At 40.8% G+C, this 18,503-nt stretch overlaps 2 protein-coding genes across 6 annotated transcripts in view; one reads left to right on the top strand and one right to left on the bottom strand.

Moving 5' to 3' along the window:
• mrtfbb (myocardin related transcription factor Bb) overlaps nucleotides 1-18,503 on the bottom strand; it is a 257,515-nt gene that overhangs the window by 179,678 nt on the left and 59,334 nt on the right. The gene's annotated exons all lie outside the window — the stretch shown is intronic.
• Nucleotides 236-18,503, top strand: part of shisa9b (shisa family member 9b) — a 42,660-nt gene continuing 24,392 nt past the window's right edge. For both annotated transcript variants that reach the window (XM_061904989.1, XM_061904988.1), the window contains exons 1-2: nucleotides 236-976; nucleotides 15,712-15,818. In XM_061904989.1, the coding sequence (XP_061760973.1) occupies nucleotides 468-976; nucleotides 15,712-15,818 (616 nt within the window). In that variant the 5' untranslated portion in view covers nucleotides 236-467. The remainder of the gene's footprint in view (nucleotides 977-15,711; nucleotides 15,819-18,503) is intronic.

Raw genomic sequence — 18,503 nt, 5'->3', positions numbered from 1 at the left:
TTTAAGTGTGTATCAAACTGGTAGCCCTTCGCATTAATCAGTACCCAAGAAGGAACTCTTGGTTTCAAATAGGTTGGTGACCCCTGGTGTAAACAAAGTGATGTCCCCATTAAGTCAGAATTGCCAGAACACACACACACACACACACACACACACACACACACATCCTATTGGTTTTCTCCTCTCCATCCTCCCTCACTCAACTTTCTATTATTTGCTGCCTGTGACTGCTGGAGAGAAGCAGCCTGGAGGAGGCTGGCGACCAACAGCACCACCCTCTCCCCGTGGCTTCACTTCTGCAGGGGGCTAAAAGGTGGCAGCTGGCATTGCTTGGCATTGAGAAGAAGTACGAGTGCGCACGGGTGCGAGGGAAGTTGGTGCGCACTTTTACGCGCAGCCCTGCCTCGTCTCCGAGGAGGATGTGAGCTCGTCTGCACGTGGCGGTTAACAATAAAACGGGAGAAAAGATGCACGCCACTGAGTTGCTGCTGCTGGCTTATTTCCTCGTCAAAGTGACGGCGGAAGGCGAACCCCCGGAGCGCGCGGCGGACGAGCTGCTGCTGGTGAACGGATACAACGAGTCGGCGGGAGCCACGGCCAGCGGCGTCACAGAGAGCCCGCACATGGAGGACAAGTGCAGCGGCTACTACGACGTCATGGGCCAGTGGGACCCGCCGTTCGTGTGCCAGACGGGCAACTACCTGTACTGCTGCGGCACCTGCGGGTTCCGCTTCTGCTGCGCCTTCCGCAGCTCCCGCCTGGACCAGACCACCTGCAAGAACTACGACACGCCGCCGTGGATGATGACCGGCAGGCCGCCGTCCAAAGTGGACGTGGCGACCGACAACGTCAAGGACAAGAACAACCTCATCGTTTATGTCATCTGCGGGCTGGTGGCCATCATGGCTCTGATCGGCATCTTCACCAAGCTGGGGCTGGAGAAGACGCAGCGTCCAAACAGAGAGAACATGTCCAGGTAGGCACGTGGACGCTTGAGGGTCGTATACGATACTATATGTTAGAGATGTCCGATAATGGCTTTTTTGCCGATATCCGATATTGTCCAACTCTTAATTACCGATTCCGATATCAACCAAAACCGATATATACAGTCGTGGAATTAACACATTTTGTTGTGATGCCATGATGGATGCATTAAACAATGTAACAAGGTTTTCCAAAATAAACTAACTCAAGTTATGGAAAAAAAAAGCCAACAGGGCACTGCCATATTTACCACATTTTTCGGAGTATAAGTCGCTCCGGAGTAAAGTCGCACCTGCCGAAAATGCATAACAAAGAAGGAAAAAAAAAACATATATAAGTCGCACTGGAGTATAAGTTGCATTTTTGGGGGGAATGTATTTGATAAAACCCAACAGCAAGAATAGACATTTCAATCAATCAATCAATGTTTACTTATATAGCCCTAAATCACTAGTGTCTCAAAGGGCTGCACAAACCACAACACATCCTCGGCAGGCCCACATAAGGGCAAGGAAAACTCACACCCAGTGGGACGTCGGTGAAAATGATGACTATGACTACCTTGGAGAGGACGAAAGCAATGGATGTCTAAAAGTGCAATCCATAATGGATCCAACACAGCCAGGCAATTTGAAATTTGAAAGGCAATTTAAAATGAACAACAGGCTGAATAAGTGTACGTTTTATGACGTAACATATTATGATAAGAGTAATTCAAATAACTATAACATATAGAACATGCTGTACATTTACCAAACAATCTGTCACTCCTAATTGCTAAATCCCATGAAATCTTATACGTCTAGTCTCTTACGTGAATGAGATAAATAATATTATTTGATATTTTACGGTAATGTGTTAATTTCACACATAAGTCGCTCATGAGTTTAAGTCACACCAAACTATGAAATAAACTGTGACTTATAGTCTGAAAAATACGGTATATGTTAGAGATGTCCGACAATGGCTTTTTTGCCGATATCCGATATTGTCCAACTCTTAATTACCGTTTCCGATATCAACCAAAACCGATATATACAGTCGTGGAATTAACACATTTTGTTGTGATGCCATGATGGATGCATTAAACAATGTAACAAGGTTTTCCAAAATAAATTAACTCAAGTTATGGAAAAAAAAAAGCCAACATGGCACTGCCATATTTACCGCATTTTTCGGAGTATAGGTCGCACCTGCCGAAAATGCATAACAAAGAATGAAAAAAAAAAAAAACATATATAAGTCGCACTGGAGTATAAGTCGCATTTTTGGGGGAAATGTATTTGATAAAACCCAACAGCAAGAATAGACATTTCAATCAATCAATCAATGTTTACTTATATAGCCCTAAATCACTAGTGTCTCAAAGGGCTGCACAAACCACAACACAAACCACTACGACATCCTCGGTAGGCCCACATAAGGGCAAGGAAAACTCACACCCAGTGGGACGTCGGTGACAATGATGACTATGAGAAACCTTGGAGAGGACGAAAGCAATGGATGTCTAAAAGTGCAATCCATAATGGATCCAACACAGCCAGGCAATTTGAAATTTGAAAGGCAATTTAAAATAAACAAAGAATAGTGAACAACAGGCTGAATAAGTGTATGTTTTATGACGTAACATATTATGGTAGGAGTCATTCAAATAACTATAACATATAGAACATGCTATACGTTTACCAAACAATCTGTCACTCCTAATTGCTAAATCCCATGAAATCTTATACGTCTAGTCTCTTACGTGAATGAGCTAAAAAATATTTGATATTTTACGGTAATGTGTTAATAATTTCACACATAAGTCACTCCTGAGTATAAGTCGCACCAAACTATGAAAAAAACAGCAACTTATAGTCCGAAATATACGGTATATGTTAGGGATGTTCGACAATGCCGTTTTTACCGATATCCGATATTGTCCAACTCTTAATTACCGATTTCAAAAACGACCGATACCAATATATACAGTCGTGGAATTAACAAATTATTATGCCTAATTTTGTTGTGATGCCCCGCTGGATGCATTAAACAATGTAACAAGGTTTTCCAAAATAAACTAACTCAAGTTATGGAAAAAAAAAAGCCAACAGGTTACTGCCATATTTACCGCATTTTTCGGAGTATAAGTCGCTCCGGAGTATAAGTCGCACTTGCCGAAAATGCATAACAAAGAAGGAAAAAAACATATATAAGTCGCACTGGAGTATAAGTCGCATTTTTGGGGGAAATGTATTTGATAAAACCCAACAGCAAGAATAGACATTTCAATCAATCAATCAATCAATGTTTACTTATATAGCCCTAAATCACCAGTGTCTCAAAGGGCTGCACAAACCACAGCACAAACCACTACGACATCCTCGGTAGGCCCACATAAGGGCAAGGAAAACTCACACCCAGTGGGACGTCGGTGACAATGATGACTATGAGAAACCTTGGAGAGGACGAAAGCAATGGATGTCTAAAAGTTCAATCCATAATGGATCCAACACAGCCAGGCAATTTGAAATTTGAAAGGCAATTTAAAACAAACAAAGAATAGTGAACAACAGGCTGAATAAGTGTACGTTATATCATGTAACATATTATGGTAAGAGTCATTCAAATAACTATAACATATACAACATGCTATACGTTTATCAAAAAATCTGTCACTCCTAATTGCTAAATCTCATGAAATCCTATACGTCTAGTCTCTTACGTGAATGAGCTAAATAATATTATTTGATATTTTATGGTAATGTGTTAATAATTTCACACATAAGTCGCTCCTGAGTATAAGTCGAACCAAACTATGAAATAAACTGTGACTTATAGTCCGAAAAATATGGTATATGTTAGAGGTGTTCGATAATGGCTTTTTCGCCGATACCTGATATTGTCCAACTCTTAATTACCGATTTCGATATCAACCGATAACGATATATACAGTCATGTAATTAACACATTATTATGCCTAATTTTGTTGTGATGCCCCGCTGGATGCATTAAACAATGTAACAAGGTTTTCCAAAATAAATCAACTCAAGTTATGGAAAAAAAATGCCAACATGGCGCTGCCATATTTACTGTATTTTTCCGAGTATAAGTCGCACCTGCTGAAAATGCACAATAAAGCAGGAAAAAAATACATATATAAGTCGCACTGGAGTCTAAGTCGCATTTTTGGGGGAAATGTATTTGATAAAACCCAATACCAAGAATAGACATTTGAAAGGAAATTTAAAATAAACAAAGAATAGTGAACAACAGGCTGAATAAGTGTACGTTATATGACGTAACATATTATGGTGAGAGTCATTCAAATAACTATAACATATAGAACATGCTATACGTTTACCAAACAATCTGTCACTCCTAATTGTTAAATCCCATGAAATCCTATACGTCTAGTCTCTTACGTGAATGAGCTAAATAATATTATTTGATATTTTACGGTAATGTGTTAATAATTTCACACATAAGTTGCTCCTGGATATAAGTCGCACCAAACTATGAAATAAACTGCGACTTATAGTCCGAAAAATACGGTATATGTCAAATATGTTCGATAATGGCGTTTTTGCCGATATCCGATATTGTCCAACTCTTAATTATCGATTTAAAAAACAACCGAAACTGATATATACAGTCGTGGAATTGACACATTATTATGCCTAATTTAGTTGTGATGCCCCGCTGGATGCATTAAACAATGTAACAAGGTTTTCCAAAAGAAATTAACTCAAGTTTTGGAAAAAAAATGCCAACATGGCACTGCCATATTTATTATTGACGTCACAAAGTGCATTACATTTTTGAACATGCCTCAAAACAGCAGCTTGGAATTTGGGACATGCTTTCCCTGAGAGAGCATGAGGAGGTTGAGGTGGGCGGAGGTTGTATATTGTAGCATCCCGGAAGAGTTAGCGTTAAAAGGGGTTCTGGGTATTTGTTCTGTGGTGTTTATGTTGTGTTACGGTGTGGATGTTCTCCCGAAATGTGTTTGTCATTTTTGTTTGGTGTGGGTTCATAGTGTGGCGCATATTTGTAACAGTGTTAAGGTTATTATACGGCCACCCTCGGTGTGACCTGTATGGTTGTTGACCAAGTATGCCTTGCATTGATTTGTGTGTGTGAAAAGCCGTAGATATTATGTGACTGTGCCTTTAAGATTTATTGGCGCTCTGTACTTCTCCCTACGTCCATGTACACAGTGACGTTATAAAAAGTCATACATTTTACTTTTTGAAACCGATACAGATAACTTGGAAACAGATACCAATAAATTCCGATATTACATTTTAAAGCGTTTATCGGACAGCCGATATTATCGGACATCCCTACTATATGTGTGTGTAGCATTTATCTTCCTGAGAACGAGCGACCTCTGCAGTGGACATTTTAAAGCATTTATCGGCCGAAAATATCGCCAGTCCGATATTATCGGACTTCCCTACTATATGTGTGTGTGTACTATTTATGGTGCTGGGAACCAGCGACCTCTGCAGTGGACATTTTAAAGCATTTATCGGACGAAAATATCGACAGTCCGATATTATCGGACATCCCTACTATATGTGTGTGTACTATATATCCTCATGAGAACCAGCAACCTCTGCAGTGAACATTTTAAAGCATTTATCGGACGAAAATATCGACAGTCCGATATTATTGGACATCGCTACTATATGTGTGTGTACTATATATCCTCATGAGAACCAGAAACCTCTGCAGTGAACATTTTAAAGCATTTATCGGACGAAAATATCGACAGTCCGATATTATCGGACACCCCTACTGTATGTGTGTGTTCCATTTATCGTCCTGAGAGCCAGCGACCTCTACAGTGGACATTTTAAAGCATTTATCGGCCGAAAATATCGCCAGTCCGATATTATCGGACTTCCCTACTATATGTGTGTGTACTATTTATGGTGCTGGGAACCAGCGACCTCTGCAGTGGACATTTTAAAGCATTTATCGGACGAAAATATCGACAGTCCGATATTATCGGACATCCCTACTATATGTGTGTGTACTATATATCCTCATGAGAACCAGCAACCTCTGCAGTGGACATTTTAAAGCATTTATCGGACAAAAATATCGACAGTCCGATATTATCGGACATCGCTACTATATGTGTGTGTACTATATATCCTCATGAGAACCAGCAACCTCTGCAGTGGACATTTTAAAGCATTTATTGACCAAAAATATCGCCAATCTGATATTATCGGACACCCCTACTGTATGTGTGTACCATTTATCGTCCTGAGAGCCAGCATTTTAAAACATTTATCGGCCGAAAATGTCGGCAGTCCGATATTATCAGACATCCCTATTGTATGTGTGTTTACTATTTATCCTCATGAGAACCAGCGACCTCTGCAGTGGACATTTTAAAGCATTTATCAGCCGAAAATATCGCTAATCCGATATTATCGGACACCCCTACTATATGTGTGTGTACCATTTATCATCCTGAGAGCCAGTGACCTCTACAGTGGACATTTTAAAGCATTTATCGTCCGAAAATATCGAAAGTCCGATATTAACGGAGATCCCTACTATATGTGTGTGTACTATATATCCTCATGAGAACCAGCGACCTCTGCAGTGAACATTTTAAAGCATTTATCGGACGGAAATATCAACAGTCCGATATTATCGGACATCCCTACTATATGTGTGTGTACTATATATCCTCATAAGAACCAGCAATCTCTGCAGTGGACATTTTAAAGCATTTATTGGCCCAAAAAATCGCCAATCTGATATTATCGGACACCCCTACTATATGTGTGTGTAGCATATATCCTCCTGAGAACCAGCGACCTCTGCAGTGGACATTTTAAAGCATTTATCGGCCGAAAATATCGCCAGTCCGATAATATCGTACATCCCTACTATAAGTGTGTGTACTATATATCCTCATAAGAACCAGCAACCTCTGCAGTGAACATTTTAAAGCATTTATCGGACCAAAATATCGGACATCTCTACTATATGTGTGTATACTATATATCCTCATGAGAACCAGCAACCTCTGCAGTGAACATTTTAAAACATTTATCGGACGAAAATATCGACAGTCCGATATTATCGGACATCCCTACTATATGTGTGTGTACTATATATCCTCATGAGAACCAGCAACCTCTGCAGTGGACATTTTAAAGCATTTATTGGGCAAAAATATCGCCAATCTGATACTATCGGACACCCCTACTATATGTGTGTGTACCATTTATCGTCCTGAGAGCCAGCATTTTAAAACATTTGTCGGCCGAAAATATCGGCAGTCCGATATTATCGGACATCCCTATTGTATGTGTGTTTACTATTTATCCTAATGAGAACCAGCGACCTCTGCAGTGGACATTTTAAAGCATTTATCAGCCGAAAATATCGCTAATCCGATATTATCGGACACCCCTACTATATGTGTGTGTACCGTTTATCGTCCTGAGAGCCAGTGACCTCTACAGTGGACATTTTAAAGCACTTATCGGCCGAAAATATCGAAAGTCCGATATTATCGGACGTCCCTACTATATGTGTGTGTACTATATATCCTCATGAGAACCAGCAACCTCTGCAGTGGACATTTTAAAGCATTTATTGACCAAAAATATCGCCAATCTGATATTATCGGACACCCCTACTGTATGTGTGTACCATTTATCGTCCTGAGAGCCAGCGACCTCTGCAGTGAACATTTTAAAGCATTTATCGGCCGAAAATATCGCCAGTCCGATATTATCGGACATCCCTACTGTATGTGTGTGTACTATTTATCCTTATGGGAACCAGCAACCTCTGCAGTGGACATTTTAAAGCATTTATTGGCCAAAAATATCGCCAATCTGATATTATCGGACACCCCTACTATATGTGTGTGTACCATTTATTGTCCTGAGAACCAGCGACCTCTGCAGTGGACATTTTAAAGCATTTATCGGCCGATAATATCAGACTGCCGATAATATCGGACTTCCCTACTATATGTGTGTGTACCATTTATGGTCCTGAGAACTAGCGACCTCTGAAGTAGACATTTTATCAGTTGCAGGAACAATAAGCTATGTTATAGAAATTACGAATGTCCACTGCAGAGGACGCTACCTCTAAGGTTATTTACACCTTGATGGAGTCAAGTCCCAGGGACAAACTGTATATCTTCCTGAGAAACAGTATCCTCTGCAGTGGACATTTCTTTTCTATTCATTTGGTGAGAGTTACACAATCCATTAACAAGGCAAGGCAAGGTTTTATAGAGCACAATTTCTTAAAAAAAAAAAAAAAAAAAGACAATGCAAAGTGCTTTTCAGATGCATTAATTACAAGAAGGCAAATAAAATCATGAATATAAATGAAATCATCCGAAAATAATCACCCTTAATGGGGAAAGACGTTAACGTATTTTATTTTATTGTTAGCATTTACGATAGTTAGCAAGCCATTAGCACACTAGATTCCTTCTCCAGTAAATTAGATCCACGGGTCCATGAGTTTATTAAAGCTCATTTATCAAGCACGGTTTTACAACAATTTTAAATAGTAATATTAACCTTTGGGAGTTTGAACACGGTTTATACTTAACACTGTTAATCGTTAAATCCCTATACAAAATATGCAGTTTGTTTCTGACTGTTCACATTTTTTTTTTTACAATTTTAACTGGTTAAGTCTCAAGTGATCCGTTTTGGGTAACAGAAACCTCCGTCACCCACAGCCATCCAAGGCAACTTTATATCAAAGATGCCAAGCATTAAGTCTGATTTAATCTTATTTTAATGAGAAAATCTGTTCTGTCTCAAACGTCCTATCGCCATCAGAGATGTACTTTGGCCCAAGACCATGAAAAGACTTGTAGACAAGCTAAGCAGTTTTCAAGTCTATTCTTTGAGCAACAGGAAACCGGTGCAGTGACCTAAGCGCTGCACTAATATGATCGTATTTCCTGGTTCTAGTCCGGACTCGAGCAGCAGCATTCTCAAAGTGTACTGTAACTTGTTAAAGGGGAACTGCACTTCTTTTCGAATTTTGCCCATTATTCTCAGTCCTTATGTGAGACAAGCACACACATGTTTCTTTTTTATGCATTGTAATTTGTAAATAAACACTGGCAAAAGTCAGTTAACAATGGAAGTAATAGATTTCGCTCTATCAAGCACTCTAAAAAATATCCAAAAACCAACATTTTTTATACATGCAAGTAAATATGTAATGTAGTAACGGGCACAATGATTGTCACACACACACTAGATGTGGCGAAGTTATTCTCTGCATCTGACCCATCACCCTTGAACACCCCCTGGGAGGTGAGGGGAGCAGTGAGCAGCAGAGGTGGCCGCGCCCAGGATTCATTTTTGGTGATTCAACCCCCAATTCCAACCCTTGATGCTGAGTCCCAAGCAGGGAGGTAATGGGTCCCATTTTTATAGTCTTTGGTATGACTCGGCCGGGGTTTGAACTCACAACCTACCGATCTCAGGGCAGACACTCTAACAACTAGGCCACTGAGTAGGTTTGTATTTTTGCTCATTTTAAGCACGCATCTATACAGCCCTTAATTATTTCAATAACAACACTACTAGTCATTAGTTCCCGCCCGGGAAAGGGTGTAGTGCCATCTACAGATTGGAGAGGAGATCTTGCCCTAAGTAGAGGAGTTCAAGTACCTTGGGGTCTTGTTCACAAGTGAGGGAAGAGTGGATCGTGAGATCGACAGGCGGATCGGTGCGTCGTTTTCAGTAATGCGGACGCTGTATCGATCCGTTGTGGTGAAGAAGGAGCTGAGCCGGAAGGCAAATCTCTCAATTTACCAGTCGATCTACGTTCCCATCCTCACCTATGGTCATGAGCTTTGGGTCATGACCGAAAGGATAAGATCACGGGTACAAGCGGCCGAAATGAGTTTCCTCCACCAGGTGGCGGGTCTCTCCCTTAGAAATAGGGTGAGAAGCTCTGTCATCCGAGAAGAACTCAGAGTAAAACTGCTGCTCCTCCACATTGAGAGGAGCCAGATGATGTGGTTCGGGCATCTGGTCAGGATCCCACCCAACGCTTCCCTCGGGAGGTGTTTGGGGCACGTCCGACCGGCAGGAAGCCACGGGGAAGACCCAGGACACGTTGGGAAGACTATGTCTCCCGGCTGGCCCCTGGAGACATAGTCTCCTGGGAGGATCTAGACCAGAGGTCTTAAACTCAATTTACCTCGGAACCACTGGATGCAGAGTCTGGGCCGCGAAAAAAGATTTATTAAAAAATATATTTTTAAATGTCTTTATTTTTATTCAACACAAAATCAAATCAAAATATAAGTGAACAAAATGAAGATTAGGTAAATAAATCAGTCATAAGTAATAATAATAATTGGGTTTCTCCGGTCAGCAACAATGTGTGAGGCAATGTCAATAAAACAATAAAAAAACATAACGGTTTGAATTGGTCCAGGTTATCGGGGACTGTTATTACTAACGGACAGGTGTCTCGGTGTGACTGCAGCCAGGCACGTAAGAAAACCCTCGTCTCCATGGCAAAGTTTCTGTCGCTTTCACTCATTTGCCGCTTTTCCACTAACGCAGGGGTAGGCAACCCAGAACGTTAAAAGGGCCATATTGGGTTAAGGTTAGCCCTGGGGTCTAGTGCGCCGGACCGCTCGTCTCCCCGGCCTGGACTGTTTACAGAGGCGCCGGAGGAGGGAGCAAGAGAGAGAGAGAGCGAGAGGAAGAGCGCGTGGGGGTCTAGTGGAAAAGCGGCAAAACATTTCTCTGCTTGCATCACGCAAGTGATGTCAATGTTGGGCCCTCGAGAGCCATATACCACACTGTGATTGGTAGATTCTTTCAGCTCCGCACACAACGCTGTCAAGCGCCATTCATATAAAACTTGCGGGCCGCACAAACATTAAACTTTTATATTAAGGTGGGGGCCGCAAAATGACGTCTCGCGGGCCACAATTGGCCCGTGAGCCGCGTGTCTGAGACCCCTGAGCTAGACGAAGTGGCTGGGGAGAGGGAAGTCTGGGTTTCTCTGCTTAGGCTGCTGCCCCCGCGACCCGACCTCGGATAAGCGGAAGAAATTGTATGGATGGATGGCACTACTACTCACGACAGATTTCATGCATGACAAAAAAAACTACTTTGGGACAAATAATGATCCCGAACTTTATATTTTTGAGCCCGACTATGCGAGGGATAAGCTACAAGTTTTAGAAGCTGTGGCCTAAACAAATCCGGCTTTAGTGAAACACTAAGCATCAAGCAGCAGTATTGCTAAATGCTGAACAAGAAATACAAACTACCAACATAATAAAACAATCATTTACTGTAAAATGCCTGCTTTTCCCGTTTAGATAAAATTATTCATAATTCTTAAAAAACTAAAAAAACGTGATCCAAACGAGCATCTTTTCGTGTTTTTCTCGCCATCTCCGGGTTTAAATTGGATGTTGAAGTTGACCAACTTCTCGGTTTATGGCCAAAAACTTCTACTCTCCAGGTGAGAGGCATGATTTATAATCCAGAATGAACTTTCACCAACTCAGAGGCGATGCAGCAGCTCAGTATGTCATTACTGTAACTGTTAGCTTTCTGGGATCACGGCGCTGCTAAAGAATTCCTTAATGTTAGCGTTTATAATAACAATATCGCTAATGCTTGGTCGATATTTAGCTATTGAGATATTAATGGGAATATTGTTGGCGGTTTTTGTATGTTTTGTAGATTTTTAGGGGGGGATTAAACTTTCAGAGTCTGCTTTAGACGCTATTATTTTGATTTGGGCAATGATTTTAGGTAGTAAAAAGCTGCTGATGTTGTTCACACTTTGTAATTCGGATTTTTTTTTGTCAAATCTGATCTTTTTATGTGGCCGTTCACACAACAAAAAAATGGATTTCTAATGTGAATGCAGTCTGACCCACATGCAGACATGTCGTCATGACATCGCACGCATTGCAGTGTTTACAGAAGTAAACATGGTCGGTCTCAGTACTGGTGGAGTAGTTAAAATTTCAAGGCGCAATCAAAATCAATATTCTCTAAACCGAATTATTGAGCGTAGATTAAGAAGAAAGGGGACAAATATTTTGTCTCTCGCAGTCCTACGGGATATTTTGCTTTGATGTCTACCTGAAAAGCGTGTCTATGGGCCAGCAGTCGGAGACAGGAGTGGTGAAAGTTTCACGTGAGTTCCTAAAAAATATTTTCACCTGTTTTCTGCTCTGTTATTTCTTAACCGTGTATTTTGGCAAATAATTATAACGCTCATCGCTTTTTGATGACGTTCTAGTCAGATGAATGCAAACCGTGCACGGGCGCTCTCAGGTTTGAACACTGATGATATTTATTAAACAGACAAAGAAGCAAGGAATCAAACAGAGACAGAATTAAATTTGGCTCAATGAGGAGAGTGTGTACACTTGTACCCTTGCACAATGTTCCACCACGCTCCGACGAAAGATTATACGCCTCCTCTTTTATTTGGACTTTCCCTGATTACGTAGCAACAGCTGTTTGTAAAGGGACAGGGGTTCGTAAACAGCCGTCGCCTTTGATTACAAAACAGTTCAAAGAAAAGGTCGTAAACAGCCATTAACCTCGGTCACAGAACAGTTCAAAGGAAAGGTCAGTTCAAAGAAAAGCTCGTAAACAGCCGTTAACCTCGGTCACAGAACAGTTCAAAGAAAAGTTGCCTGGAGGGAGCATCTCAGGTCAAGACAAAATCTTCCTGTGGATTACAGTACATCAAAGAAACCCACACCCTCATGTCGCTCCCCATCCTACACAGTGGAGTATTATAAGCCTTTTGTTTGGTAAGATCAAAGACAGCTTTTGTCTGCTCGTCGGGAACTCATTGAAACAACGTTTTGTGATAACTTAGAGACAATTATATTGACAGGTGCATTCACAAAAGAGGACGCATCGCATATATCTATCCATCCACCGATTTTCTACCGATTGTCCCTCTCGGGGTCGCCTATCCCACCTGCATTCATCCGGTCGCCACCACATCGTAGGACCAACACATATATTTATTTCCACATACGAAGGAGGCCTGGGTCGGATATGAAAAATTCACATACAGGTTGAATATGGGCAAAATATTTGGAATTTGCCCTGCAGTGTGAACAAGGCCTTGATGTGGCTTTGAAAGTACAAGTCTGAGTTCATTATGACCACTAGATTTGTAACCTGACTATCAGGTTTCATGGCGAGTGTTTCAAGGTGACTGATAACAATTTATTTTTGCTTCTGTGAGCCCCAGACGATGATTTAAGTTTTGACAAATAGCTCGGTTATGCAAAACACAGAGGACACAGGCTTTCAGGTTAATACACCGTGATGGAGTCAAATCTAACAGGCGGCAATCAATAAGATATATTTCTTCTTTAGAGCCTGTGTCCACTGCAGAGGACAGGGGTTCTCAGGAAATATTGTATTGATGGTGAAGGGCATTACTCTTTTTGTACAGTATTAAAAAAAAAAAAGTATATCTTCAAAATACATTAGGAGCTATCAGGTGCATGTCAAAGCCACAGGTGGCGCTGTAGTCAGGGTTATTAGATTCTATCCAATAAATAGCCTGTTTTACCAGGGTTATAAATTAGGCTAGGCCAGTTTAAACAATAATAATATAGTCGCCATTCCATATTCTTATGTCCGAAAAGATCTGCTACTAATATTATAGGGCAGGAATTTTCCAGGAGTGGTACTAGTGGTACACAAGCTCCATCTAGTGGTACACCAAAGAATAACTCGACTAAAATCATATTCATATTAATATTCAAACAGTCTTACTGTTCAAACTATGTGTAATGTTACAGTGGTTAATAATATTAAATATGATTGTTAAATAAAGTTAAAGTACCAATGATTTTCACACACACTCTCGGTGTGGCGAAATTATATAAAACATCTGCCTTGTTTTTAATGAAGACTTAGGCCTACTATGCTATTGTATTTTAATGGTGGTCATTATGCTGTTTTCTTAGGTGGTCCTTGATCAGGGGTCTGAGACACGCGAGACGTTATTTTGCGGCCCCCGCCTTAATATAAAAGTTTCATGTTAGTGCGGCCCGCAAGTTTTATATGAATGGTGCTTGACAGCGTTATGTGCGGAGCTGAAGGAATCTACCAATCACAGTGTGTTATATGGCTCTCGAGGGCCCAACAATGACATCACTTGCGTGATGCAAGCAGAGAAATGTTTTGCCGCTTATCCACTAGACCCGCACGCGCTTTTCCTCCCTCTCTTCTTTCTCTCTCTCTACCCCGGCGCCTCCGTAAACAGTCTGGGCCAGGAAGACAAGCGGTCCGGTGCACTAGACCCCAGAGCTAACCCTAACCCAAAATGGCTCTTTTAACGTTCTGGGTTGCCTACCCCTGCATTAGTGGAAAAGCGGCAAATGAGTGAAAGCGACAAAAACGTTGCCATGGAGACAAGGGATTTCTTACGTGACTGGCTGCAGTCACACCGCGCACCTGTCCATCAGTTATAATAGTCCCCGATAACCTGGACCAATTCAAACAGTCATTTGTTTTTTACATTGCCTCACACGTTGTTGCTCACTGGAGAAACCCAATTATTATTGTTATTACTTATGACTGATTTATTTACTCACTCCTCATTTTGTTCTTTTATATTTTCATTTTATTTTGTGTTAAATGAAAACAAAGACATTTAAAAATATATTTTTTGCGGCCCAGCCTCACCCAGACTCTGCATCCAGTGGCCCCCAGGTAAATTGAGTTTGAGATCCCTGTCCTTGATTAAACAAGTATGATAACCACTGTGATACAGATATATATCCTCCTGACAACCTCTTGTTTTGTAAGTTACAGATTTTGGAGGGAAAAAAAAGAATGGTTGCCAAGCAATCGCTATGGACGAATAGACAAGTCAGCTGGGATAGGCTCTAACTTAACCCTTGTGTAATGTTCATATTGCGGTTACTCAGCCAGCGTTTGTGGGTCTGATGGACCTGTTGCATTCTGTGGCTTTTAATGCCTCACACTCATACACTTTTATGTTAAAATACTGAACAGGTTTTTATTGGGATAAGGTAAACATTTGGCTGAGTAACAAAAATGTGAACGTTGCACAGAAAATTTCTCTGCCAGTTTCTGCAAACTACAGGGATTCTTCTTTTGTGTTTCTGCACCTACGGTTCCCACACAAGGTTGCAACATTGTTTGTCAACACTGTCTGCTCTCATTTTCTCACACATTTTACCCTCTGATGTTCTCTGTACCTACCCTCCGTCCTCCTCCTGTCCAGGCCTGCTGTGTGTGTGTGTGTGTGTGTGTGTGTGGGTGGGTGCATGCGGTTCACAGAACAACAATTTCCACACTTCTATTAGCCCCGGGTCGTGTGGACCCGGACATCTTATATGTAATAGAAATGTGCAAGGGGGGTGTATGGTGTGTGGTCATTAAATATGTATTCTGATATATGTTCTTCACAGAAAATAGGCCAAAATCAGTGAGTCTCAGTTTGAAAAATTAATTAATTGTATCATTTTTCTTTTAATAAAAAAATTTAAACGGGTCCCACAGACCCAAACACCACACAATGTGGCGCTAATCAGGATAAGCAGTTCATAAAATAAATGAATGGGTGAATAAATAGTTTCCGGCGCCGCATCTGATGACCTTTTGGCATGATAAATATTTATTCTTTGATACAGAAAGATTTAAGTCTGAAATGACTTTTTTTTTTTTGCAGAGCTATGGCACAAGTGATTCGGCATCCCACTTCGGAACATACGGATGAGATGAGCTTGGGCCTCCATTATGAGAACATACAAACCAGAATGGCCATCAACAGCTTCCGTAAGTGTCATCAGTTAAGGGTGATATGACCAAAACTGATATCCCTATATCTTTTGGCTGAATATCGATATATGATTTATATGGCAATATTTTTTCCAGAAAGTGAATTTAGACAAAGTCAAACCCAAATATACCTCTCAAGTTGTCTTATTGAAACAAATACTTAACATGAGTAATTTTTCAAAATTTCCATTCATGGATAGATCCACATAAAACATTAAAAAGCCTTAATATAAGAATAGTAAAGTATAATCTTCAATTAAGCGAAGCTCAAATCCTCAGCTAATAAAAACACACACAAAAAAAATACAATTACATCGCTGGTTTAAGAGAACTTAAAACTAATTTACCTTCAACAATAGTGATTTTAGCCTAACATTTTTAGAGAAAGATTGTTCCCTCAAAAATTTTAGCCAGGAACACCAAGCTGTCAATTGCAGGGTACCTGTGTCAGCGGACACCCTTTCAAAATGTGCATCATTTGTTGTGGCAGTGCTTCTTGAGCAAAGTAGTTGTGACTGGGAAGCTGGAATAATGAGTTAATTATTTCTGGCAGCTTTTTAAATCCCCGTTTTATACCGTTTTACAAACCCCGATTCCATATGAGTTGGGAAATTGTGTTAGATGTAAATATAAACGGAATACAAAGATTAAAAAAAATCATTTTCAACCCATATTCAGTTGAATATGCTACAAAGACAACATATTTGATGTTCAAACTGATAAACATTTTTTTTTGTTGCAAATAATCATCAACTTTAGAATATGATGCCAGCAATACTAGACAAAGAAGTTGGGAAAGGTGGCAATAAATACTGATAAAGTTGAGGAATGCTCATCAAACACTAATTTGAAACATTCTAAAGGTGTGCAGGCTAATTTGGAACAGGTGGGTGCCATGATTGGGTATAAAAACAGCTTCCCAAAAAATGCTCAGTCTTTCACAAGAAAGGATTGGGCGATGTACACCCCTTTGTCCACAACTGCGTGAGCAAATAGTCAAACAGTTTAAGAACAACGTTTTTCATAGTGCATTTGCAAGAAATTTGGGGATTTCAACATCTACGGTCCATAATATCATCAAAAGGTTCAGAGAATCTGGAGAAATCACTCCACGTAAGCGGCAAGGCCGGAAACCAACATTGAATGACCGTGACCTTCGATCCCTCAGACGGCACTGTATCAGAAACCGACATCAATCTCTAAAGGATATCACCACTTGGGCTCAGGAACACTTCAGAAAACCACTGTCACTAAATACAGTTTGTCGCTACATCTGTAAGTGCAAGTTAAAGCTCTGCTATGCAAAGCGAAAGCCATTTATCAACAACATCCAGAAACGCCGCCGGCTTCTCCGGGCCCGAGATCACCTAAGATGGACTGATGCAAAGTGGAAAAGTGTTCTGTGGTCTGACGAGACCACACTTCAAATTGTTTTTGAAAATATTTGACATTGTGCCATCCGAACCAAAGGGGAAGCGAACCATCCACACTGTTATCGACGCAAAGTTCAAAAGCCAGCATCTGTGATGGTATGGGGGTGCATTAATGCCCAAGGCATGGGTAACTTACACATCAGTGAAGGCACCATTAATGCTGAAAGGTACATAGAGGTTTTGGAACAACATATGCTGCCATCCAAGCGCCATCTTTTTCATGAACGCCCCTGCTTATTTCAGCAAGACAATGCCAAACCACATTCAGCACATGTTACAACAGCGTGGCTTCGTAAAAAAAAAAAGAGTGCGGTACTTTCCTGGCCCGACTGCAGTCCAGACCTGTCTCCCATCGAAAATGTGTGGCGCATTATGAAGCGTAAAATACGACAGCGGAGACCCCGGACTGCTGAAAGACTGAAGCTCTACATAAAACAAGAATGGAAAAGAATTCCACTTTCAAAGCTTCAACAATTAGTTTCCTCAGTTCCCAAACATTTATTGAGTGTTGTTAAAAGAAAAAGTGATGTAACACAGTGGTGAACATGCCCTTTCCCAACTACTTTGGCACGTGTTGCAGCCATTAAATTCTAAGTTGATTATTATTTGCAAAAAAATATATAGGTTATGAGTTTGAAAATCAAATATATTGTCTTTGTAGTGCATTCAATTGAATATGGGTTGAAAAGGATTTGCAAATCATTGTATTCTGTTTTTATTTACATCTAACACAATTTCCCAACTCATATGGAAACAGGGTTTGTAGTTACTCATAGAAATGGCACCCAATGTAATTAAAAAAGTATTGATTTTGAATCGAAAATCGATTCTGAATCGAAGGTGGGGATTGAACCAGGAACCCTCAGGTTGCTGGCACAGCCACTCTCTCAACCGCGCCACGCCGTCCCCCGGTTTAATGTGAGAAAAGCTCCTTTCATCCAGACGGTGTTGGTGCTGCTACAGTATGTTCACTACACTTGCTATTCTAAACAGGCGTTCACTCCTTTTGATTGAGCGTAATTAAAACTTCTTTGCAGCCCTTTAACTCGCTTTCATTTCAAAGATGGCAGCCCAGAGGTGAGTTCTTGTCAAGGAAAAAGTTGCTAAAGCGATGAGGGTGAACGATTCGGGTTAATTAAGCAGACAACAGCAGGGGTAAGATGATTGTTGTAACCACGACAGTCTTGGCCAGTTTCACACAAGTGAGGTGATATTTTTGTCTTGTCTGGTTCGCTTCCTTTGTGGCTAC

This window comes from Nerophis ophidion, linkage group LG07 (genome assembly GCF_033978795.1).
Source record: "Nerophis ophidion isolate RoL-2023_Sa linkage group LG07, RoL_Noph_v1.0, whole genome shotgun sequence".
Lineage (NCBI taxonomy): Eukaryota > Metazoa > Chordata > Actinopteri > Syngnathiformes > Syngnathidae > Nerophis > Nerophis ophidion.
Note: the sequence above shows the minus strand (reverse complement) of the source record. Positions and strands in the feature narration are given on the sequence as shown.